General features: G+C 38.2%; 1 protein-coding gene across 4 annotated transcripts in view; it reads left to right on the forward strand.

Annotated features, from left to right (window-relative positions):
* The window catches only part of SPIN1 (spindlin 1), a 56900-nt gene that overhangs the window by 25290 nt on the left and 4532 nt on the right, over positions 1-27078 (forward strand). For 3 of the 4 annotated variants that reach the window (XM_084305687.1, XM_084305685.1, XM_084305686.1), the window contains exons 2-5: positions 6968-7189; positions 18648-18696; positions 23737-23990; positions 24956-25189. In XM_084305687.1, the coding sequence (XP_084161813.1) occupies positions 7138-7189; positions 18648-18696; positions 23737-23990; positions 24956-25189 (589 nt within the window). In that variant the 5' untranslated portion in view covers positions 6968-7137. Of the gene's footprint in view, positions 1-6967; positions 7190-17915; positions 18056-18647; positions 18697-23736; positions 23991-24955; positions 25190-27078 lie in introns of those variants that run through there. The other variant, XM_084305688.1, reaches the window with a different exon arrangement.

Consider the following 27078-nt stretch of genomic DNA (forward strand, 5'->3'; position numbering starts at 1 on the left):
TGGATGTGGATTTTTTTTTTATTGTTAAGGTTAACATACCATATCAAGCCAGTCACATGAGGATGAGATGACATTGCTGTAATTTGTAGATGACAGGGAAGTCTAAAATACTCCTGATTGTGGTAGGGTTTAGATAAGCTCTAAAAATTGCCACTTTGCTGTCTTTGAACTCCTGAACTTGAACTCCTACAAAGCGAGAGTTGAGTTCTAGATACCTAAGCTTTCAAAACAGTAGCTTTTAATAAAACAGTAGCTTATAATATCTGGAGAGACTTTAACCATTACAGCTTTCTAGAAACAGTGCTGAAGGAAGCAATTTCACGGGTGTGGCACTAGTCAGATTCATCCCACGTTCTTGGGAAAACATTTGAATGTCTTGCATTTTATATTTGCCTTTCACATATGGATATTTTGTTTTACAACTGCAGCGTATACTTCTGTGACTGTCTTAAATACCCTGCCCTTTGTTATAGGGTGCTTAGAAGAACTAATTTCCTGAACCATTCTCTCTCCAAGTAACATATAGCTTTTCAAGGGACAGATGCCAGCAAAATACAGCCAGTCTCGGTCCTTGAATTGCATATGGTATATACTTCCTATAATTTATAGCAGTTGTCCAGGATGGGAGAATTGGATACGATCACCCTGTGTTTGTTCGTTTGTTGGTTTGTTTGGTGTTTTTCCATAGAAACTGAAAAATCCTATTTGTTTTCTTGTGTTGTAGAATATTAAGAGGTGGGTGCTGTAATGCAGACAGGAACACGCTTAACAACTTCTGTACCTTTCATCGCCTGCAGCATCTATTTCTATAAGCGTAAGGGTAATGCAAACTAGGCTAAAAATTATTCTATAAGGTTTCAGAGGAAATAACATATTTTTAGCATTTAACCTGTAACAATCCTTTAAAGCCAGAAATAGGTGCATTATATGATGCAGGGTGAGAATCCTATGCTCTTATGCTTTCTGCACCAATATTTTTAGTACAGTTTTGAACTGTAGTATGAAAGTTCTCAAAGTTAGTCTTGTGAGATGGTATTTTGATATTAGAAGGGTGATCACTGAGCCCCTGAAATTTAAAATACCAAAATTATTTACAATACCAGTTTGTACTACTGGATCTAATGAAGTTCATCCTGATGCCTCTACAGAGTGGCTGAATTATGTACTCCATCCGAGTTAGTTTTAAATTAAATCTGTTGCAAAAATAAGAGCTCTTAAATGCTAAGTTGGATGAAGTAAGGGAGACCAAGTGTTTTAATAGTATACATTATGATGAAAATTGAGTGGAAATAGAGAAAAAATTATTCTGTTACTGCAGTAACAGCTACATCTTGGTAATTCAAGGGAAAAAACAGGTAGAGACAGGAAACACTGGAAATGGTACTTGGAGGATTTTTTATTTTTTATTTTCTGTGTAAGACCTTTAAATGCAGTCTTCGAGAGCTACCATTTGTATGTGTTGTTGCAAAATTATACTAATACATAAGTTCCCTGCTGTACTTCAAAACAAAAAACTCCAGGTTTCACCCAAAATACCGTTTTTAATTTCAGTAAAGCTACAGTAAAGACCTGTGCTTGAAAGCTGGCTTAGACAAAACTTGTTCAAATAGTTGCCTGAGATAGCTTTACAAAGCATACTAATCTTAGAAGTCTACCTGTCTTGTTCTAAATCATTTGGAGTTGTCAGTAATACCTGTGGGGGGAGTATTGGGATAATTGTCAAATTAATATACTGCTTATAGTTTTTCTACTTTTTTTTGTTTTTCTACAATTCCTAAATGATCTCGGTTTCTCTGGTTCTGTGCTATATTGGGAAGTTTTTGTTTCCAGAATTTACAAACTGTCCACTTTTTCTTTGTTATGTTAAAATTTTTATCTAATCTTTCCATTTGTTTATGCTAATAAAAAGGTATTTATAATCAAAAACAGTGTGCTGTCTCTTGCAGTGGACACAAAGTACAGGAGTTTGCTGAAAGGTTAAAACAATTTTTTCAGGTCCAAAATAATTGTATATTTTTTTCTGTTATGTTAGTGGAACATTTTATTGTGCTAGCCTTTAATAAAATCATCATAGTACTTTTTCTTAGCTTTATGAATATGAAGATACTTAGGAAAACAAACAAACAAAAACAGTAGTGTTTCTTTCCCTTTAGCAGAAATGGTATATTGTTTACAGTCCCTTTCTCCCTAGAAGTCACATGTAGAGGCACCCTATCAACAAAAAGTAATTTGCACAAGTTTCAGGTTGTCGGTCTTCTGTTGAATAATCTGCAGTTGCATCAATGTAGCATTGTAGATAGAAAATAATTTTATTTCTTAAGTGTGTATTTGTTTATTTTTGTTTGTATATATACACAGAGTCGTATGCCAGTGCTACTTGTTTTTGTACAATTCTAGATGAATAACACACCTATGGGTAGAAGAAAAACTGTATAGGATATTGAGGGAAGGGAAGCACTTGATTTGGAGTCTGTCTGTTGATAGATCCAGAGTTGAAATGTATTGCTCTTCATCATTGTCAACTGTAAATCACCTTTGTGTTTACAGGTTCATGTACTCTTTATCTTTTTTTTCTCAGCTGTTAATACTTTTATGAAGCCTTAGTGATAGGAAGTAAAGTTTTTAATAACTAATTTGCTGATGAGTCTGTAGGTTACTTATACTTCAAAGCAGACTTGTAATTTGAATGGTTGAATTCTCACAGCATGGGAAAGCTTTTGTTTTTCTGGTTTTTGTTTGTTTTTAAGTAACACTAACTGAAAGTAGTCATGTATTTTTATCCTCCCAGTTATTTAGGGGATATTCTAACATTAAGATCCTGCTTAGGGGAGGGTGTGTGTGCAGAAGACTTGAATGCAATCATCCTTTTTGTTCCTGTGGTAAAATGTAAGGAGTCTGTGTTGAGATGCCTGCGTCATCCCAGTAGCTTGTGCTGAAACCATGGTTCTACTCCAGCTGCAGTGTATACCAGCAGCTCCGAGCCGAGTTGCACAGATCAAAATGTTACTTAGCAAGACATCTCTTCAGCTGACAGACTTAAGTTCAGAATGTCTCCTTTCACGAAGTGGTCTCGGGACATGCAAGGCTGATCCTTCGCTGAACAGACTGTCAGTGCAGGTTTAGAGGGAGCTGCGAGCAAGTGTTAAGAGCCCGCTAGGTGGTGCCAGAAGGCCTGCTCACTGGCAGCTCTTGAAGCTGTAACAGACCTTAGAAGGCAGAAGCCTGTAGTTAATATCAGAGGTGTATATTTTGAATTTACAGTTCTGTGTCTTAAGTTATACAAGCAACATGTGCTACTACCCTCTGCCTCCTTCCAAACGCTTCCTCCTTGACTGAAGCAGTGCCTCAGCGAGTCTGCCAATACTTGAACAAAAAGTTTCCGTCTGTGTTCATGGTGGTTAAAGGTTAGAAGCATCTAAGGCTGTGTTTTCAGTGCCATTTGTGTTGATTATCACAGCTATGATGTTGTGCTACCTAACGTCCCTCTTCCATGGCAACAGCAGGGTCCTGAAGCTTTCAGTAGAATGCAGTAAACATTTTTTGCTATGTGCTGCAGTGAAATATGTGTAATTTAATGGAAAAATAAACGTGAACATGAACTGAAAGTTAAGGTAGAGTATGATTTTAAGTGATTATATTAATTCTGTAGAGTTAAAAGCTCATATGTGTGTTTAATTTTTTCTAAATAATGAAAAGGTTATAGAGGGTGGTTAAACTGCCTTACAGGAAAAGCTGTGTAGTCTGTATGCATGCTGTTTTTTCTTTCTTTTTACCTTTATGGTGGAAAAAATACAGCTTTAACGTAGCTCTATTTTTTCAGTCCTAACGCATCTTCCTCCCTATTCTGTTAGTATGATTGTACTATTCTAACCTGGTCTTAGCACTCCTTATTTTGAACAGCCTTCTTAGTTGGTCTTCACAACTGTCAGAGTGAAGCTAAGACATAAATTGAATTCATAATGCAACCTTTAGAAAAACACATTTTATTTTTATTAAAAATAGAGAAGTATACTAGATTGCAGCTGATTCTCTCTGGACTGTAGGAAAAATGGATTTCTCTTATCTGGGTGCACAGAGGCTGTGAGACTCGGTATGGCAGCATGTGAGAACGCTGCTGTGAATTCGTTTGTTTTCATAATCAGGAATATTTCTGTGTTAAAGTATTTTGATCTAGCATAAAGTATTTTTGAGTTTGGTGAGGAAAAATTATCTTCATGCTGTGTCCTAGTAAAGTGGTTAAACCAATTGCTTCCTCTTGCATCTTCAAGTGCTGTTTAAACTTCCAGTGTTGTTGCTGTGGTATCCTTCAGCATTGTTGTGTATACAGTGGTAGATTTTGAGAGGAGGTGAAATGTGGAAAAAAATCATATGCTGCTTTAAAAGAATGTTGAACTTTCATTTCACAAATTTGTACAAGTTCCTGACTGAATGTTTAAGTTAATTCTTCTAAACACTGATCTTTCTAAAAACTCTGCTGATTACCAAATCCTTGCTTAAAATAGAAAAATGAGAAATTGGTAAACAGTTTTGTCTCCCTGCTCTTTTTTCCTAGGAGTATTCCTCTGTAATACTCCAACATGCCTAGAAATTAATGAATGTTATTCATGGAAGAATTGGCAAATGCTGTTAGATGTAAATTTGCTCATTTTGCGTAACACTTGCACCATAGCTGAAGGCATGTCCTTGTCTCTTCCCTTACTCAGTAAGGCACAAGCATAAGATACACCTTTTCTCTCAGCTTGGTCAGTGGTTAAGGGTATTCTTTTGTTTTAACCTGTGTATCAAAACTGACAGCAGGCTGCAAAACAGAAATAAAAGGGGGAAAGCCATCTTTTGTTTAACAGATTACAGAGAACACGATTACAGCAATGACATTTCTTCAGGAAAAGGAGCTAAAAAGAATGGTCTGACATAACCTGCTGTCTTAACTGCGTACAACCCAAATTTAAAACGCGTAATTGAAAGTATTACCTAAGTGTCTCTTAACTGTGGACAGGCGTGGGTCATATATATACACACACACACACACACACACACACACACACACACACATATATATATATATATGTTATCTGTTGTATATCCAAATGCCTCTTGAACACTGACAGGCTGCTTGAGGAATCAGCCACCTCCCTAGGAAGCCTGTTCCAGTGTTTGACCACCCTCACGGTACAGATTTTTTTCGTGCTGTCCAGTCTGAACCTCCCCTGGCACAGCTTTGTGCCATTCCCATGCGTCCTGCCACGGGTTCCCAGGAAGCAGAGGCTGGCACCTCCCTCTGCCCTCCCCTTCCTCAGGGAGTTGGAGAGAGCCACGAGGTTGCTTTTTGGCCTTCTCTTTTTGAGACCAGATAACCATAGTGTCCTCAGCCTCCTACACAGGATATGCCTTCTATCCCTTTTACCAGCTTTGTTGCCTTCTCTGAGATCTTTCATGTACCTTAACGTCCTTTTATGTTGTGGAGCCTAGAACTGCATGCAATGTTCAACACGAGGCCGTACCAATGCTAAATGTAACAGGAAAATCACCATTTTTCACCAGCTGACTCTGCTGCATTAATGCACCCCAAAATGTGGTTTCCCTGCTTGGCTGGCAGGGCACATGTCTCATGCTGAGCCTGCTGTCACCAGCACTCCCAGGTCCTTTTCTACTGAGCTGCTGCAGCTGTTTGCCTCCAGTCTGTGCCTGTGTCTGGCATCACTCCATCCCAGGTGCAGCATCCCAGGTGCAGCACCCAGTGTTTTCCTGACATTTGTTGAACTTCATGCCATTGCTGATTGCCCAGTGCTCTAGATCCCAGTGCTATCTAGATCCCTCTGCAAGGCATCTCATCCTTCCCAGGAGTCAAGAGCACCTCCCAGTTTCATACCACCAGCAAATTTCCTGAGGATGCATTCCACTCCTCCATCCAGATCACTGACAGAAATGCTGAACAGGACTGGCCCAAAATAGAGCCCTCGGGGACGCTGCTAGCGACTGGCCACCAGCAGGATGTAGTCCCATTAACTTAAAAGCCTTTGAGATCTGCTGTCTAGTTCCACACCAAGTGTGGTGTGTGCCTGTCCCGTTTCAGTTGGACAGTTTGTCCCTCACGGAATTCGTCTGGACAGTATCAAATGCCTTTGTAAAAAATCCAGGAAAAACTACATCTACCATCTTCGCTTCATCCACTAAACAGATGATCTTATATGTTATCAAATTAGTGAGAAAAGCCTTTCCTTTTATGAATCTGTGTTGTGTATACCTAATGGTTGTGTTATCACTTGGCACTTTAAGTGACTTGAGTTTACTAGTTGTTGTAACTTAAATCCTCAGTAGGACTGGAAAAAGTTGTCCTCAATTATCTCCTTCATCTAGAGGAATGTAATGACTGAATGTTCTAGGACTCGGGTGACTTTAGAAGTAGAGAATCACCAAGAACATCTGTAGGTCTTCTATGAACCGATGACTTGTTCAGCTAGTTGATCTTGGGTAGTTGTAGTAATGGAGTCTGGTTTTGATACCTCAAAACTCGAGAGTTTTTTTCTGCAGACTTCTTTTTTAAACCTTATGTGGAAAGGTTACTTTGCTATGTGGGTGTGTTTTATTTATAATAAATGGAAATAGCAAGAGCTGAAGCACAACCCTACTGAATGTAGAAACCCTGAAACAAGAAGTTGCGCTAAGTTAGTAGATGTTCTTCCCTGTGCTAAGCTAAGTGGTTTTAAAGAAACTTTTGTATGTTGTGTGTACTTGTTGTTGATCTGATACGGAACTTGACTGAATATGATGGAAAAGCAGCATCCTTATTGTTTGTTTTGCTGTCTACTGGCCTACATGCCCCCTGTTTGGTCAGTGTGTTCAGAATAACAGAATATGAATGAAATTCCAATTGAGCATGAAATCAAAAAATACTGTTTTATTTTAATGCTTATTTTAACGAAGCTTCAAATCAAACTACTTATACTTCACCTGTTTTGTTTTTCAGAGCGATATAACTGAAAGTGCATCTTCTACATTTGAAGAACAATTTTTTCATTGAATAGCGGATTAATAAGTAGCTGTTTTATTTCATAAGAAGAAGGTATCCTGGGATCTGGGAAGAACTGGATTTTCACCCTAGTCCAGCAGCTTTGCTGCTCACTTAAACACAGATGAATGAAGACCCCATTTGGAAAATCACCAGGTCAGCGGTCCAGAGCTGATGCAGGTAAGCCTGTTTTTTGGTTTGCCTTTTTGGTTTGTTTGCTTTCAGGACGTAAAATTGTTCTTACTTTGTAGATTTTTTTTTTTAACGTATTATTGCCTTTTATAAAGGTGTTGTTATTTCCATCTTAAAAGAGCTCATGTTACAGAAGCTGATAAATTAAAAAGACATAATTAAATTTAAGTGTTACAGACCAGTATATAAAAAGTATTTAGTAGTCTATAATATCAAAGTCTTAGTAGAACTGTATGTTAAATAAAATTCTGAAGTGGAACAAAATGAGCTTTTTATAGGATTACATTGACATTTTAAGGGGCAAATTCCTCTCTTGCTTATCTCAAAGATTACAGACTATTGCTAGGATGTGTGTTATCTAAATTGAAGATTAGTCAGAAGTATTTAAAAGCAATTCAGAGAAACGCAAAACACAAGTTAGCTTTCAGACTTGTATGACCAGTTGGGCTTATTTAAAGTTTTGCAGCTTGGCAAATCTCAGTCAGTCTTGGGTTCTCTACAGGATCATCAGGATTACCAGTGATGGTAAGTAAGGATTATCAGCAATGATGCAACAAAAGCATCGAGTGAGTAAACAAGTATTGTTCAGTATTTTGCTGCTTGGTCCTGCAGAAACTAAGCTAGACTCTTACCTACTTCAGCAGTGCATTCTGTCTGGACTAGCGTGCAGGACAGTGCCTAGGAGTTACCATTTGCAAGTTAAGAATTCTATAAACCAGTGTTTGAGGATGAAAATGTTATAGGTGAATGTTCATTCTTCTGTTCGATTACCTGCTTTTTAGTAGTACTTATTTAAGTAATGTAAATTGTTTTGTATATTTAGTCAGTTTTCTGCTATGAAGTGCATTAATAGTTTTTATCTCATGCTGTAAAGTATCTTACTATTTTATACCGAAATGAAACTCGCTAATGACCTGCATAGGAAAAAACTGTAGATGCATGGTGCAGCATATTATCTAACACTAACCATTGTGAAGCGGTGCTTTTCTAAAAATCTCAGTAAACCAAATGAATATCACCTCAAACTGGAAAAGGTCAGTTAGCTTTTTAAAATATGCAAGAAGTAGCCCATTCTGGTGGTTTCAGATACTTTACCAATTAATTGCTTCATGCTGAAGCAACTGATGATGGACAATTTCTCTGAAATGTGTTGGTAACTTTGTTTTTACATGTGATTAGCTTCCATTAATGTTTCAAACATGACTTCTGCAAATATTTTTTAATAAATAGTTTCAAAGGAGTGATCCATTGCAGAGTCATAGTCACTTGTTTCAGTGAGTTTTCATCCAGACAGCTGATAAGTTATCCTTCTTCTTGACACTAGCAGAATACCAGTGGGAGGAGAATTGTATTTGTGGGAGGAAAAAAAAAGGAAAACCTCTGTACTGAAGGTTGACTTTAGTACTGATGACTTTGTAAGTATTAGTGAATCACTGCATCCAAGTTCAAAAAAATTCAGACACAAAGTTTTTTTAAGGGAAATGTTAGAATTTTTATCTATAAATCAATTGTGATATTTTATTATTATCAATAAAAATTATCAATAAAACTACAGTACAGATTTGAAATGTCATAAAATTAAACATATTTAGAGTATGATTGCATGGCTAGATAGTATCTATTAAAAAAAAGGAAATTTTATTTAAATTTATTGTAGAAAATACTGCTTCCTACTTATCCTTTCAACTGTTTATATATTTTATTTTTCAACTTTTTTTGAAAGGTTCCACTTTCCATTATTATTTCATTGTGGTTTACCCTATGCAAAATCATCAATAAATTTACGCTTGTTTCTTTAGTTGCTCCTTTTGCTTTATAATATTTACAATATTTATTACATTTACAACATTTATTACAACATTTACTATTTAAATCTTTTTCATTATCAACTTTTCTAATCTTAACTGAGAAGTCCTTAAATTTTAGTAACTTGATGAACTGTTATTTAAATATAACCCATAAGTCATATGCATTTGGTCAGCCTCAACTCTTAGCATAGTTGCTGTGTAGGCTTGTGTATTGCCTCTGGCTTTTGTTTTCTTGAAGCAGACAGCTGCTGACCTTTTTCCTATTGTTGCTTTTGGTTTTTACCGTATTTGATGGACTGTGTTTCTTTTGGAGAAGCAAATGTGGGGATGCAATTATTTGTTATTTATTACTTGATTATGGATAGGTAGGACAGCAGGCAGCTGTCATTAGAGGGACTGCATAGGCCACTCTGTAACAATGATCAGGCATGAGATTTTATTTTAAAGGCAGATACTTAATTTTAAAGTCAGGAAAGAGAACACTGGCTTATTACAGGAGAAATTTTACTGAGACTGATCACGTTTTCCTTTGGGAAGAAAAATAGCAATAATTGAGTTTGTCAGAATTTATAAAATGATTCTGAAGGCAGGAAGTGATATAAATTAAAATTGTAGTAGGATAGTTTTTATTTTTTTTGTATATATTTTTTAATTTGTTTGTTTCTTTTTCAAGTGTCTCTGGCAAAGGAAGCTGTCAAGCACAAGTCAAGTGACAGTGGCTAAATGATGACTGCCTCTTCTTCTAGTGCAGAACTTCCTATGCTCCATCTTGTGGCCATTGCCCCTTGTCCTGTCCCCACAAACCACTGAAAAGAGGTTGGACAAATCCCTGTCTCCCACACCTTAGGTATTTATACACATTGAGGAGATCCCCTCAGTCTTTCTTTCTCCAGGCTGAACAGACCCAGGCCTCTCAGCCTTTCCTCATAGGGAAGATGCTCCAGGCCCCGTATCATCTTTGTGGCCCTCCGCTGGACTCTTTCCAGGAGATCCCTGTCTTTTTTGTACCGGGGAGCCCAGAACTGGACACAGTACTCCAGGTGAGGCCTGATCAGGGCAGAGTAGAACAGGAGGATCACCTCCCTTGACCTGCTGGCCACGCTCCTTTTAATGCACGCCAGGATCCCATTGGCCCTCTTGGCCACGAGGGCACAATGCCGGCTCACGGTCAACCTGTCATCCACCAGGACCCCCAGGTCCTTCTCCTCAGAGCTCCTCTCCAGCAGGTCATCCCCCAGTCTGTACTGATACATGCGGTTGCATGGTATTAACTTAATGAAGCACATGTTAAACATATATGACTACAGTACTCAAATCTCCACCTAAATTCAGGGGTGACCTTATCGCTGTCTATGGGTACCTTAATGGAGGCTGTAGCAAGGTGGGGGTCGGTCTGTTCTCCCATGTGCCTTGTGACAGAACGAGGGGGAATGGGCTAAAGTTGCGCCAGGGGAGGTTTGGGTTGGATATTAGGAAGAACTTCTTTACTGAAAGGGTTGTTAGGCATTGGAATGGGTTGCCCAGGGAAATGGTGGAGTCACCATCCCTGGAGGTCTTTAAAAGACATTTAGATGTAGAGCTTGGTGATATGGTTTAGTGGAGGACTGGTTAGTGTTATGTCAGAAGTTGGACTCGGTGATCTTGGAGATCTCTTCCAACCTAGATGATTCTGTGATTCTGTAAACTATGCCAAACATCACTCCAGCAGGGAGGAACAGATAAGGTTAGGATATAAACTCAAAAAGGAAAGTGTGGAAAAAGTGTTAGCATTGGGAAGAAGAGTTTAGTGCTAGCATTTGTTAGATAAAGTGAGAAGAAAGCTGGAGAAGCAGGAGATAAGAGACTTAGAGGCAGTCGATGATCTGTGCTCCTTCTCTTCCAACAGTGCAGGGATGCTTGCTTGGTAAGCTTTGTGTCTTCACTTCTGTGTGGAATAGCTGGGATAGCGTTTTGCTAGCACTATCATTGTATGTTAGTGCTAGTGCAGTAAATGTATTTATGAACAGCAATTCCTAACCTGTTTTATGTGTCAGCTTATTCAATGTTTTAAACTTTTGCAAAACTTTCTCAATGCTAAGTCCTTGGCAGGGCTTTGATACAAATGTTTGACTCTGATCAAAGTACTCCTTAATGCAACAGCATGTGACAATTAAATGCTTAATTCTGTTGCTCTTGACTAGGAGTTATGTTTGTGTTCACTTTCTTTTAGGAAAAATACATATTACTAAGCATGTAAGAGCTTGAGCCATAAATATTTTCCCCTTTCTCAGATCCACCAAAGTTAGAGTCTTTGCTGCTTGTTAAAAAGAACTTTAAAACAAATCCATTTACTTCTAATTTTTGTTCAGTGTTAACTTATTCTTTTATTTTTTATGTTCAGAGCAATTTAGTCGTACAGAGCATTTTCAATGTTACGTAAAATATAGCATATCATGGAGTGTTCTAGTTAGAACTTGTCATTCCATAATACAGAGGAGATAAAGAAAGTTTAAACCCATTCAGTCAATGGCATTTGTGGTATACATGTATAGGATGTCCTCTAGTTAGCATGTTAATTAATATTCTCTAATTATAGTTAACTTCTCTGAAGTCACATTACTGCTTGTGACCAAACTGCTTGACCCTAAAATGCTTGGTACACAGATTTTTTTTTTCCTCTGGAAAGATTTTTGTGAAGATATTGCCCTTTAAATACGGATTTAAAAAAATCTTCCTACTGCAAATCGGGCACTTGACAGTGAACGTGATAGAAGCATAATTAGATTAATCAAGTGGCTGTGATAATACCACATATCTGGGGAGAATTTATGTAGGTTGGGTTATTGCTTTATGTTCCACAATCATTAGCTGAAGAAAATCAGCAATATATGCATATGTTAAATGATAATATTTTTTTAAATTTGCTTTCAAATGTTTTATATCAAAGACACATCAATGTAACATCTCATAGGTGTAATCCGTTAAAATGACATGTATTTACAAGTGAATAGCTCTGTAGAGAGATCTACAAGCTCTTGGTAATTCTAAATAGGAAAAGAAGAATCCTTTGCCTCACTTGTCACAGGAAAATAAGTTTCTTGTGCATCTTTTATGGTGAAAATTTATTTCTCCTTTTAATCTTCGGTGAAAAAAATTAAATACATAGTACTTAAATCTTTTAATGTTTTAGAATATCTTACTACTTCAATTTTTTTTAACTCCCGTAAGTAAAAGAAAAATGGAACAACATCTCTAAATATTTCTTCTGGGAATGTGTCCTGATGGATTTTGCCACTTAAGAGAAATGTTTTTGCATCTATTTGAAGGCCATTCAAAGGCTGTTTTGTTTCAGCTGCTTAAAACGTGTGTGTGTGTATACACATGCACATTTAATCCTGACATGGGTCAGGTAGTATTCATTTTGGAACAGATGGACAATATAGGTGCTTTATGGTGCAGTTAAATGGAGTTTTTGTTCTGTTACATGAGCTGCGCACATTTTTCCCCCATTTTCTTTCAGAATCCTCACTAAAATTACATGGATTATTGATGTACTGCTTCAGTATATCTTGTTAGCAGTAACCTGGATGCTGTCCAGAGTGATAAATAATAAAGTGGCACTATTTACATCTTGAGCACTTACTTTCCATTCACGTTAAAGTCTAGCTACAATTCCAGAGTGTCTCTGGATGCTGTTGAACTTTGTTGAACACAATGAAAAAACTTTGCTTGTTGAACTTTTCATTGAACACAATGAAAAAAAAAAAAAAAACTATTGCTGAACTATTTGCTCGAACAAAGAAAGATTTAGGCAGAATGATTTCTCAGATAATTCTGCCTTTGGCTAGAATATATTAAATGTAAGGATTTTGTGGTGTTCAGTCTTCCTGTCTAGAGGTCCTGTAGGTGAGATAAATGTTCATGATTCAGTGAACTCTTGCTACAATTTGAGATTCACCTGAGTGAAGTGCTACACAATTCACTAGTTTAATTTGAGAGGTCTTTAAAATAAACGTGTCTTTTTGAGACATCAGTTCAGCCAACATAAAATCTAAAGGTGGTTTATTGCCAACAGGCTTGTAATCAATACCAACGTGGGTTTGTTCTAGGATTTTCACATACATGTTATCTTACTTTCTTCTAAGTTTGTTATATATAAATGTAACTTGTCTATTTATCTGAAGAGGGCTATCTCAAAGTACTGGTGTGAGGACCTGAGCAATGGTCAGTCAGTTAGCTTTGGTTTAGAGCTTTAACTGCATGAACAAACAAGTTTCTTCAGCACCTGTCAAGTTTTTGTGTTCACCTGACAGCAAAAACAGTAAAACTCACCTCTCAAACCTTAGCAGACTTTTATTATAAATACTTCTTGGTTTGATACTTTTCACTTATGTGGAGATTGTGTATGCATAGTCAAAAAAATTTTGACCTAAGTGAAATCAAGAGAGAAGAAATCTGTCTGTAGAGCATGGATCATATCAAAAATAAGTTCACAATGTAAGTTACTGAGCATGGCAAAGGCCTGTTCCCAGTGGTCTGCATACCTTCTCCCTTGAGGTTCTTACTTTTGTATACCTCTAAATTTCTTTTTCTTCACCTTGGGAAGTGTTTTGGGCCCATCTTCTTAGGCACCGGTTCACAAGAATCCTTGAGCTGAGGACAGAAAGCAAGTTTTCTGCAGAGTCACTCTGCAGAATAACTAATGAAAAGAGTCTAAACCATGACACTCCATACTTGCAGGTAATGGGGTCAAAGAGTGCACCTACTAGAGCAGTCAGGAGTGACACTCAATCCCAGCACAGGATAACTCAGAGTCCTTCTGGACAAAATGTTCAGTGTACAGCTAGACAAATATAAAATACAGTGCCTGAACAGGTGACTGATGGGTTGGACTTAAAGGGGTTAATGAGGTTAAATCACACTGGTGTCCCGTCACTGATGGGATTCCCAAGAGCTCAATTATAGGGACAGTCCCCTTTAATGTTTTTGTAATGAATTAGGAGGAGCTGTTGACACCCTTGAGGGTGGAGATGCCTTGCAGAGAGATCTTGACAAATTAGTGTGCTGGGCAATCACCAACTTTACGAAGCTCAGCTGGAGCAAGTGCCAGATTATGCACTTGGAACAGGGCAACCTTGGCTATCTGTACAGGCTGAGAGATGAGAGTCTGCAGAAAGGGATCTGGGGGAGTTCTAGTTGACAGCAAGTTGGTCATGGGTTGACAGGGTGCCCTGGCAGCTAAAAGGGCCAACCATATGATGGGGTTCATCAAGCATGGTATTGCTAGCTTCTCAAGGGAATGGATTGTCACACTCTGCTCTGTGCTGGTGCAGCCTCACCTCAAGTGCTCTGTGCAGTTTGGGGTGTCACGGTATAAGAAGGGCATAAAACTATTAGAGAGCCTCTAAAGGAGGTGTGCAAAGATAGCGAAGGGTCTAGAAGGCAAGACATATGAGGAGCAGCTGAGGTCCCTAGGTTTGTCCAGCCCAGAGCAGAGCAGGCCGAGGGGAGGCCTCATGGCAGCCTGCAGCTCCCTCACAAGGGGAGTGGAGGGGCAGGCGCTGAGCTCTGTTCTCTGGGGACAGCGACAGGACCCAAGGGAACAGCATGGAGCTGGGACAGGGGAGGGTCAGGCTGGGGGTTAGGGAAACGTTCTGCACCCAGAGAGGGGTGGGCACTGGGACAGGCTTCCCAGGGCAGAGGTCACAGCTCCGAGCCTGCTGGAGTTCAGGAAGTGATTGGACAATGCTTCCAGACATATGGTTTGGTTTTGGATGGTCCTTTGGGGATCCAGGGGTTGATGATCCTTGTGGGTCCCTTCCAACTTGGGATATTTTTTTTACGATTCTGCAAAATGCATGCAACATGAGTAACAAACATGAGGAGGAGGTTGATAGCTGCTGTCCAGCTGGAAAATTGATTTGATTGCTATCAGGGAAACCTGGTGGGATGAATGACACAACTGGTGTGCTGCAGTCAATGGCTACAAACTGTTCAGAGGGGACAGACAAGGAAGGAAAGACTGGGGAGTTGCCATCCATGGAAAAATAAATGGATTGATTGATCAGGGAGAGAACTGTCATTGAAGAACTTGTGTGCACAGGTCAAGAGCTTATGGGTGAAAATCAGAACAAGTCAACAATGGAAACTTTGTGCTTAGTGTCTGCTACAGGGCACCTGATCAAGGGCAGGATGTTGATGTTGAGTTTTTTTCAACTACAGGAAGCAATGCATTCGCAGGCCCTGATCCTGTAAGGTAACTTCAACCACCCTCACATACCACCCTTACATCTGCTGTGTGTATAAAGAAATTTAAAAAAAAAAAAAAAAAAAAGACATTTTTTGGAGGGCACAAGAGCTCTCAGTTCTAAAAACAGGAGGTTGGGCAGGAAAGGCAGGAGACCAGCTTGCCTAAGTCAAGACATCTTAGCCAAACTGAAACACAAAAGTGAAATGCATTGGCAATGGAGCCAGAGGTATCCTGGGAATATTATAGGGATAATATATTGGGAAGATTATAGGCATATATATGGCTTAGGAGTGTCGGGAGCCAAGGCATAGCTGGCATTGAACTTGGCTAGACAAGTAAAAAATAACAAGAGTTTCTTCAAGAACATAGGATAACAAAGGAAGATAAAAGAAACTACCCCCACTGAAAAGTAAAACAAGAGGCCTGGCTACAGTTGATATGGAGAAGGTTGAAGTACTCAACTTTTTTTGCCTCAGTCTTCACAGGCAAGTGCTCTTACCACACCTCCCTGATCCCAGAATCTATAGGCAGGGACTGGGGGAACAAAGTCCCATCCACTGTAGAAGATGAGGTTTGAGACCATCTAAAGAACCTGAATGTGTACAAGTCCATTGGACCTGATCCCAATGAGATGCATCTGAGGGGCCTGAGGGAACTGATAGATTAAATTGCTAAGTCACTGTCCATCATATTTGAGAAGTTGTGGCAGTCCAGAGAAGCTCCCACTAGCTGGAAAAAGGAAAATGTAAACCATTAAAAGGGGAAAAGAAGACCTGGGGAACTACAGGCCAGCCAGTCTAGCCTCCTGTGACCCACAGGATCATGAAGCATAGCCTCCTAGAAGCAATGCTAATGTGCATGGAGAACAGCGGTGACTGGTGACAGCCAGCATGACTTCACTAAGGGGACAAATCATGCCTGACAAATTTGGTGGCCTTCTACAATGTAGTTATGACATTGGATAAGGGAGGGGCAACTGATGTTGTCCACCTGACTTGTGCAAAGCGTTTCATATTGTCCCACACAATATCCTTTTTTCTGAAATGGTAAAGAGACATGAATTTGATGGTTGGACCACTCTGGATAAGAAATTGTCTGGATTGCTGCACCCGAAAAGTTGTAGTCAATAATGCGGTATCCAGGTGGAGACCAGTGATTTGAGTGGTGTCCCTTGGGGGTCTGCATCAGGAATGGTTTTATGTAACATGTAGCATCTTTGTCAGTAACTTGGACAGTGGGAATGAGTGTGCCCTCAGCCAGTTTGCAGGCAACACCATGCTGAGTGGTGCAGCCAACATATTGGGAAGGGATGCTATCCAGAGGGACCTGGACAGGATCAAGAAATTGGAACATGCAAACCTCTTGAAGTTCAAGAACGCCAAGTGCAAGGTCCTGCATCTGGGCCAGGGCAATCCCAAGTGCAAACACAGGCTGGGTGGAAAACGGATTGGGAGCAGCCCTGAGGGCCTGGGGGTGCTGGTTGGTGAAAAGCTCAACATGAGCTAGCAACATGCACTTATAGCCCAGAAAGCCACCTGCATCCTGGGCTGCATCAAAAGCTGCATAGCCAGCAGAATGAAAGAGGTGATTCTCCCCCTGTGCTCTGCTCTTGTGAGACCCCACCTGGAGTACTGCAAAGTAGTGGATGCCCCATCTTTAGAAGTGTCCCAGGTCACGTTGGATAGGGCTTTGAGCAGCAACATGATCTAGTGGTAGGTAGGTGTTATTGCCCATGTCAGGTGGGGTGGAACTGAATGGTCTTTAAGCTCCCTTTCAACCCAAACCAATGCATGAGTCTATGATAGTGTACTACATGAATGTGTATTCGTGTTCTGATGATGAAGTTCCATTGTGAGAACAGGTTTATTTTTTAATAATTGTTTTTAACAAAACACTCCCTTATTTTTAATAAACAATCTTGTTACATTAAGTATAAATCATTCACGTCCATCTCATACACAGAAGAGGTAGCTAATGATATGGTCAAAAAGTTTGTTTAGTTGTAGTCAAGTCTCAATTACTCTTGAGTTTCTAATTGCACTTTTGTTACTGTTTCTGAATTCCTGTTAATAGTTCTTACAAAGATGCTCATAAGAGCAAGTGTAGAGTCCTGCACGTGGGAAGGAACAGCCACACATATCAGTACAGTCTGGGGGACAACTTGATGGAGAGGAACTCTGAGAAGGACCTGGGGGTCCTGGTGGATGACAGGTTGACCGTGAGCCGGCACTGCGCCCTCGTGGCCAAGAGGGCCAATGGGATCCTGGCGTGCATTAAAAGGAGCGTGGCCAGCAGGTCAAGGGAGGTGATCCTCCCCCTCTACTCTGCCCTGGTCAGGCCTCACCTGGAGTACTGTGTCCAGTTCTGGGCTCCCCGGTACAAAAAAGACAGGGATCTCCTGGAAAGAGTCCAGCGGAGGGCCACAAAGATGATACGGGGCCTGGAGCATCTTCCCTATGAGGAAAGGCTGAGAGGCCTGGGTCTGTTCAAGCTGGGGAAAAGAAGATTGAGAGGGGATCTCCTCAATGTGTATAAATACCTGAGGAGTGGGAGATAGAGGGATTTGGCCAACCTCTTTTCAGTGGTTTGTGGGGACAGGACAAGGGGCAATGGCCACAAGATGGAGCACAGGAAGTTCTGCACCAACATGTGAAAGAACTCCTTCACAGTGAGGGTGATGGAGCACTAGGACAGGCTGCCCAGGGAGGCTGTGGAGTCTCCTCTGCAGATACTTGAGGCTCGTCTGGGCGCCTACCTGGGCAGCCTGCTCTAAGGAACCTGCTTTGGCAGCGGGGTTGGACGCGATGATCTTTCAAGGTCCCTACTGACCCCTTCAATTCTATGATTCCGTGATTTAATTACTGTTCTAGTTACTCAGTCTCATAACAGCCTGAAATTGCAAACAGAATCTTTGCTGTATTAGTTATTATGAAAGGCTTGTTAATCTGCTTTTCATTCATTGCTGTTTTATATGTTCTGTAGGCTGAACCACACGGATACTTCCCTTGTGCTGGTCTGGCTAACTCAGAAAGGCATTCATTTGCATTAACACAAAGATGAATAGTTACACAGTCAATTGATTCTCTTAACTGTTGTAGGGAGTTGATCATCTCAACTGTGGTGGCCTTTCTTCTAGAACAAACACAATTCAGGTCCCTGTTGTGTTAAATTCAGCTTTCTTTGTATCTATTGTGGTTAGCTCATTCCCCAAAATTAATGAGCTTGTAGTCCTTGTCTGTTTCTGCAGATCTTTCTCCCATTGTGGGAGTTGATTGATCGATCACAACGTGAAGTGTTTGGATAGCTTACATTCTGGCACTTAAAAGGAAAACTCTTACGTAAGCTCACTTTCTTTGACACTGTATACACGCTTTATTTTTCAATAATTTCGTCATCATTTATGTTGTAGGTCATGCAGGAGTCTCTGCCAGCATGATGAAGAAAAGAACTTCCCACAAGTAAGTTGTCATTATTTTTACAAAAGCATAGCTGTCAGTAACTTGAAGGTTTGTTCTAGAAATATATCTGTATTGTTCTGTTTTTTTCCTGAAAATCTTATGGAATAGTATTCAGTCTGTATGCGTGTTTAGGGTCATAGGAAAGACTAATCCACTAATGGAGCTTTAAACAGCATTTTCAATGTTACTTTGAAATTGTCTTGTGAAAAGAATTTTATAATTACTTTGGAAATCTGAAGCAGTTGCAAGCCAGAAACTGGGCATTTTTCATTTTTATAAAGTAAAGAACATACTGAAGTACTTCTGTGAGAAGGCTGCTATTTGTGTGTGAAGGATACCTGCTTATACTATACATTCGCAGCATGCATTGTTTCCCGTTCAACATATTTAAATAGCAGCAGCAGCTGAATGTTGGTGTGTAGCCGTGAGAAAACAGAGGTAGTACTCCAGACATGACTGATCTTAGTGTTGAACAGCGAGGTGTATATGGCTGCATCTCTGGTGGGAGAAATCTGGGCTGGTTAAGCGTGAAACTTTTTAAAAACTTTATTAAAATGTTACTAGTTGCATTTGAAGTGTAAAGTCCTATAATGATGGTATAGAACATGCATCAATCCAAATCGATTTGTCTGGCAGGTGCATTTTCTATGATTAACTTATTTGATAATTGTTTCCCAGAGACAACACCTGATATAAAACTACTCTAATCCCTTCCACCAACTCATCATTATCCATTCTTGTCTATCTTCATAGAAGGCAAACAGAAACATTTATTTGTCTAGAGGCAGGTAGAGTTGGTTAAAACTTAATTTTTCTTGTTCTTTTTCAACCGCTCAGAGAAAGGAGTATATGATGGGAAGACTATCAGAGGTGGGTTGCCTTTTGTACTTGAGGGTGGCTAGATTTGTCTTTACTGTTGTGTTGATATACACTTTTTAAATACCTAAATAGGCTATATATTTCTTAGCATGAAGGCTATATGACATGATGATGAGCATTTAACTTAACCATCCAGTTTAGCTTTATGTTAATTTAGCCTGGTTCTATTGTTTGTGAATCATTTAGTAAAGGTGTTGTGTAACAAACCAAGATGCGTGCTGCTCATTGATTCCTCAGAGAATGAGAGACAGTATAGAATTGTTTATATGTGTAGTTTACAGTAAGCTAGTGGATACTAAAGACTAAAAATGTATGCTAATACTACTCTGAGCTGTTAGAGTAGACTATGAGTTAGTAATGCATGCTTTGTTGTTGATTTAGTTAAGGTGACTTTTACATTCCTCACTTAAAGAATAAGGAACAAGCCTACTGGCACTTGAATGCCTGGGGGGGTGGGGGGGGGCAGGGCAGATTTTAACAGGCTTCTGAAGGTTTGTGGCAGAAGGAGGAGCTGAGAGCATGGAAGAGGGTGTGATTCTGTAATCAAAGAAGTGATAAAATGAGCAGCACAGGATAGTCTTCTGAACTCTTATGTGGTAGTTAATTGCTGAGCCGTCTGGGAAGGGTTCCCATGGCTATAGGTCAGTTACAAAAGGACAGTTCTTCCAAATGCTCTGTCAGTGGGTAGTGATGATCTCTGAATGTGAAGCTGACGTCATTGGTGTCAGATCAGTCAGTAGTGTCTCAGATCTTACTCTCTTTCCACCTTCTTTGCGTAAGGAAAGAGTACTAGAGTACATATAAAAACAGTCCTTTATTCATATGCTGCCCAGATGTCGTGTAGTTGACAATTCAAGGACCTCAGTGCACAGGTTGTACCTACTGTTTAATTAGCGATGAGCCTAGCCTTTTGAATTTTTGAGCCCACTTTAACTTGCATTCATGGCTCCTGCAGCATCATAAGATGAATTTTACAACTGAATTACGGCTTTTGAAGGAGAATGGAAAATACCTTAAGGCTTCTGCCTTGATTGATGTGCCTCATAGTCTTAATATTGTGAAAAGTAAATAACAATTCTTGCCATTCTGCTTTTGCTGGTAGTCTGTAGTAAGGTCACAATCGTAGTAAGTCTGTGTCCTATTTTTAATAACTTTTCTACTTTACACCATGAAAGAGTGAAATTTTACTGACTGTTTTTACTGTGCTGCTCCAACACTATTTTAGCATTTTCTTCCCAGATTTTTTTTTCAGTTGCGCCTTTTTTGCAAGCTCTGAGTTATGGCTTTCTTTCATCCTTTGCTGTTTTTTTCCTTAGTTCTACCCTGTGGTGTTTCTCTGAGATGAACATCAACACAAAAATAATTAAAATAAAATACCTAAATGAACAACTTTAGATTAGTGGGAATCGCCATGCTCCTTTTATAAATGCCCATTTGTCTTCTAAGTACAACCATAAGGCAATGATTTTCTGCTACCAGTCCTAAGTAATTTTGCACTACATTGGTTTCTTGGTGGCAGCTGCCAAATAAGTCTGTATAAGGACCATCTAAACACAGCTTCAAAACCTATGAAGGTTTCTTTCTACCTGTGTAGTCTCTAGCAAGTTTATGAATTATCTGGTTTTGATAATGAAACCTTTTCACATAACTAGGTTTTGTTTACCAGCATAATGCCTTCAAGATAAGGAAGAGGATCTGAAACCCTTGGGGACTGAAGGGCCATTTACGATGAGGACATATCTGATGTGTCAAGAGCTGTTTCCAGGACTTGCTGTTTTCTGGTTTCACATATCTAGGAAAACTTACATCAAACTTTGAGGAAATCTTTGTGGTATTTTTAAGGATAATTTTAATAAAATTGAAGTAAAACATTTTGGGTCTTCCAGGTATATCATCTCAGAAGGTTATGTACATTTGTATTACTTGGTGTATCAGCAAGACAGTGTACGCTTGAGGAGATTTGGGTTGACTACTGTAGTCTTGTATGAAAAAACATTGGTAGCTTTTACCTGTTGTCTTTTAGGAAGCTATACTCTCTTACCACATATTCAGATGCAAGAAAAAGTAGATTTTCCTTGTCAATTTACTTGTTTAAAGATCTCTTTTTTTTTTTTTTTTTTTTTTTTTGCACTAAAAACCACTGCAAATGAAAAAGAATGGCTGTTCAGTAAGTAGGACAGCCCTCAAAAACAACTTGAACTGCAGGTATACCTGGATTGCTTGGCAATTGTGCACCTCATGCTTTTTGCTCTGTGAGGCATTTTAAAAGGTAGTTACCAGTCTGAACTCTCTCTTGTAGCGTTTTTCCATCATATTCTTTAAAATGTCTGTGAAGCTTCTCATTTGTTACAGTTTAAACATTAAAGTGGGTTACGCTTTACAGTCAGAAAGTAAAATCAACTGTGAGGTCAAAAATAAACCGTGTATTTTACCCTTTTCAACAATCAGGTAATTGGCAACATAGACAAACTGTCAAAAACTGTGACATAATTATGTCAGTGTTCAATGAGCTGTTTTACCTTTAGTTTGCTTTATTCTGTCTCAAAATAGAAGGCTGATTCATTAGAACTAAGTAAATTAGTTGCATGTAAAACAAACTCATTTCAATGACAAGAACTAGTTCCTTCATTTGGTCATTCATAGTAAAGCATGACTGACACTAAAAAAAAAAGTAAGAACAAGAATTTGAAAATGTGTTCTATTTTCTGCATAAAAATTATAACCAGTTTCATGGGAAGGTATCAGTTAACTGGCAGAGTTTATAATTTGTGCTCTCAAAGTTAGGAGTACAAACACAACATGGTTATCCTAAAAAAGTCCAATTGTCACAATGGGGCATTTTGACAAATACTATGGAACTTACTGCTAAGAAATTCATCTGGAGGTGGGACAAGCTGATGAAAAAATGATACATCTTATTTTTGATAAAGTTTGATTTCTATGTATTTCTATGTATTTGGTGTATGATTTCTATATGTTCGTATGCATAGAAATATTTATATCATACAGTTATATATCATTACTCTAAGAGTGAGATTTCACTGTTATGACTGTTTCTGGTCGTTTTTGGATTCATATCATACATGTGAGCTTTCGTCATTTCTAGAGACTTATCTGTGGTTAGTGTCTCTAATCTAGGCAACAATACTTTTTTATTTTCGCAATTGGTATTCATTCTTTCCATGTTGCTTTTAAGAATGCTGGTGGTGTGCATATTTGACTGTCATTTAAATGAAGTGTTGTACTAGTAGTAACTAATCCAAAAACTTGTTTTAGAACTAGTTGACATTCACAATAATTTTGATCAGGCAACCCTCTAAGTAATCATTTTAGGAATTAATGTCCGTATTGTAACATGCTAAAATAGAAATAATATTTTTTTATCATCTGTATGCTGTTACAATGTTCAGATGCTTCTTTATTTGTTTTTAAAACTGTCAATTAATGTTTTTAATAACTGCATAATAAAGCTTTGTATAAAGCTTTCTGTGGTTTGAAATTTCAAGCCAGCTTACATGCCCACTGATTAGAACAAGTGATACTCAACAGAAATTGCCATGCAAATTCCATGAAAATACAAAGGAAAAACAGAAAAATACATTGAATCATTCTACTATGTTAAAGAGTATCACATCTATTGCTATTACTGTTGCACATCATTTTTCTTGTTTTGCAATAAAAAGGAATGCTAGAGGAATGTTGTTTCTGACATGTCTTGGAGTTAAAAATATATGTAAGTGTAAAAGGAACCTCAATTGAAACCACAAGTAACAGGAGGAAATAAAAAGCCATGGAAGAATTTTAGTCAACCACCAGTTATATCCACCAATTTCTTCCCCCAGGATAAGGGAATACTGTTGTACAGAGAAAGCAACGAGGTAGTAAAGTTGTAATACTGTCAGGTAACTTTGTGCTTTGAGACCTGTTCAGGTGAGTTTTACATTCAGTGTTGCAACTTAGTTCTTAAGCAAACTAGTTTTAGAAAGGACACTTACGAAACTGACCTTCTGAAGCATGTCAAAAGTGTTCCACTACTTCTTTTTTTTTTTTCCCAATAGTATGATATGCTTTATATCTCCTTAAAACAAAGTATACACTTGTTGTCTGGAATAGAATTTTGGATATGTACTTGTTTAATATTATGTTTGTATCTGTGTACAGAAAGCATAGAAACAATGTGGGACCAAGCAAACCTATTTCTCAGCCACGAAGAAACATTGTAGGCTGCAGAATACAGCATGGATGGAAAGAAGGGAGTGGACCTGTAACACAATGGAAGGGCACAGTTCTCGATCAAGTTCCTGTAAATCCCTCTCTTTATCTTATAAAGTATGATGGATTTGATTGTGTGTATGGACTAGAACTGCACAAGGATGAAAGAGTTTCAGCACTTGAAGTCCTTCCAGACAGAGTTGGTAAGTGTTGGTTTTTTTCCTAGATACATGCAAACGGACGTTTACTATTAAATGTTCTCTACTAATCTTTCACGACATCTCCAAGATAACATCTGACTATTTAAATTACATTAGTCAAATGCATTTTTGTCACATGGGAGGTAATCTAAATGTTCTATTTAAATTTTCTTGATTTCACAAAGATTTGATGATACCAGTGAGTACAGTGGTATCTCTTGTCTTTAAATAGTGTGCAGTATATTCTGCAGTTTTTGTTTAGGGTTTTACACTTTGAGTTTATGAAAAGTTAACTTTGGTATTTCTGTTAAAATTTGAAATGTAAGACATTTTGGTTATATTGTCTGCTCTGTGTGTCTGATATTTTTTCTCATGTACTTCTTCCGCTAAGTATTTCTAATAACAGGAGGAAATGCTTTCAGAGTAAAATAACTTGATTAATAACGTTACTTAATAAATGTCACAGTTAGTACTGGATTATTAAACTGCAAGTTTTTTCAAACAAAAACAAAAGAGTTCAGTATTTAACCTAGTTAATTCCTAACCCACGAAAGGACTAAGCTGATATTTCTTAGGACTGCAGACCAATCAGAAGTTGTCTTTAGAGTGGTGTTAGAGGAGAACCAGTCCAAAAACTTCCATTAAAAACTTTGTAGAGCTGTTTGGTCTTCCGTACTCTTCTTGGCTGGCTGCCCTTCTCCCTGTCGAGTACCTAGTTAAAATGCAAAAAGTCTTCATTGCTGTATCCTCAGTTGTTCTTCCTTTACCTTTTTTTGTAATTACTTCTTCTTGGGCAATACAATGTTTTTATTATTTTAACAACTCCATTTTTCTGCTTTTCTTCAATAGTAAACTCTCTGGAATGGACAGCATTTTTTATATATGAATTAAATAACTTCCAATCAAACTTGTTCGTGAATCGTGAAAAATTGTTTTATGAATGTACTTATGAAATGCTGTCATTTCAGCTTCATCTCGGATTAGTGATGCCCACCTGGCAGACACAATGATTGGCAAAGCTGTCGAACATATGTTTGAGACAGAGGATGGCTCAAAAGATGAATGGAGGGGGATGGTTTTGGCTCGAGCTCCTATTATGAACACGTGGTTTTATATTACCTATGAGAAAGATCCTGTCTTGTACATGTACCAACTTTTAGATGATTATAAAGAAGGTGACCTTCGCATTATGCCTGATTCCAGTAAGTAGGCCAGTTACACCTTTCCTATTAGAAAGTGACACCTTTTTATATTATTGTTTGGCTATGATTTATTTACGGACATGAGAGTTTGTTTTTGGACACGATCTTGTTTGTTCATCCCTTTTTTTAAATGAAGTATAATATGAGAGCTAACCAAGATAACAGTGTAACCAAGATCACCTGTGTTAGCTGTTGACACATTTTACTTTAATCAGCAGACGTAGTAGCAAAAGAAAGCCATTTTCCATATTTATTCCTAATTCTGCTGAAAATATGTACTCTGGATTTTTTAATAGAAACGGGCAAGCGAGAAGTTTTTCACTATTGTGTATAGTGAGAAGTATCACAGATCATAGAAATGGCTCTTGATTTGCATAAGAACTAGTTCTTATAGGAATAATATTTTGGGGCCTGTTAGTATAATCAGATTACTTTAGTTGTGATAGGTGTCTTCAGTGAGGGAAAACTTTCAGTAAAGAAAGAAGCACTAATCTTTTGAAAACTTGTTTTGTCTAACACATTGCAATACACAAGCAAGAAAAATAGTTCAGTAGATGAGAGGGATATTTTTTCCTTGTATTTTGAAGTGAAAATTTTTATTTTGTTTTCCCTAGTTATGTAGAAGAATTTTCACAGAATGAATATTGTTCAAAGCATTTGGATAGCCAAGTATAAAAAAGAGAAGAGATTTATTTCTCCCATGTACCTAAAACACTTCCCTGACAAATGATTTGGGTTTCAAAGTAAATTAATAATTGGGTAACTAGTGGAAGGCTATATAGTGCTCTATGGAAGTATTAGGTAAAACTGATTTGGTGAATCCTTCAGATGTACATACTACTGATAACATGCAGTCTGCTGACTAAATAGACAAGTGCAATTTATTTGTTTCTCGTCAATAGTAATCGTTTATTTAGATGTTGTTCCCTAACCCTAACAAAAGCAATATATCTGCCACTTGTAAAGCGTAAGCCACATACATTAATGAAAAAAGTGACCTTCCTATTCCTAAATAAATAAGGCAAGCACCTGTCTACTGCTTGACTCTCTTTCCAAAACCTTTCAAATATATGCTACCTTCTGTGAATCTGAATGTTTTCCAGATAGATTGATTTGTGTCCTTACATCAATGATTGGATATTATGGGTAGTATTTTTCAAATCAGATTTTAATCTACCTGGAAGTACTTATGTTAGTTTGGTAGAACTTTCCATAGTACTGTAACTAAAACTTCCAGGGCATTTTTTTCCCCTTTTCCCCTTCAGCATCACTTTTTTTTTTTTTTTAGGGAAAAATGCATTTCTGGATATTACACTAAAACTTGATCAACATTGCATAATTCCTTCTAAATTAAAATGTGTTAAGCTTGAACTTAGGCTAACAAAGACTCTTTACACAAAGCTGATATTAAGAGGATGATAACTATGTATGATGATGCATTTATGGAGAATCTGAAATAAAAATTTGCAGAGAAACTTCATAAGTTTGGGGAAGAATCTAAGTGTAACTACGTCAAGCCAATCCATTCACTCATTTGGGAGTTCTTTCACAACTCACAGAATTGAAAAGAGAACGGATAAAATCTGTAAGGGGTTCTCAACTCAAGCATGAACAAAGTATTTTAGAGGCTTAGGATTTCCAGAATAAAAGCCACAGCAGGTTGGACCATTACTAAGAAAATTCCTCACTGGAATACAAAACACAATTTGAGCTAAGTGTGTTCTAAGTGTATTCAAAAAAAGAGAGACAAACTGAGAAATAAATGTATGTTTTGATGTGGTTAGCTTCCGATTCTCAAGTATGGTGCTTTTACTGCTGATCACATTTGTTCTGTAATTGCCTTGTAACCAACCCCCATTGGCATATTATAACTCATGCCTTTTTGCATC

This window comes from Netta rufina (assembly GCF_964035555.1).
Source record: "Netta rufina genome assembly, chromosome: Z".
NCBI lineage: Eukaryota > Metazoa > Chordata > Aves > Anseriformes > Anatidae > Netta > Netta rufina.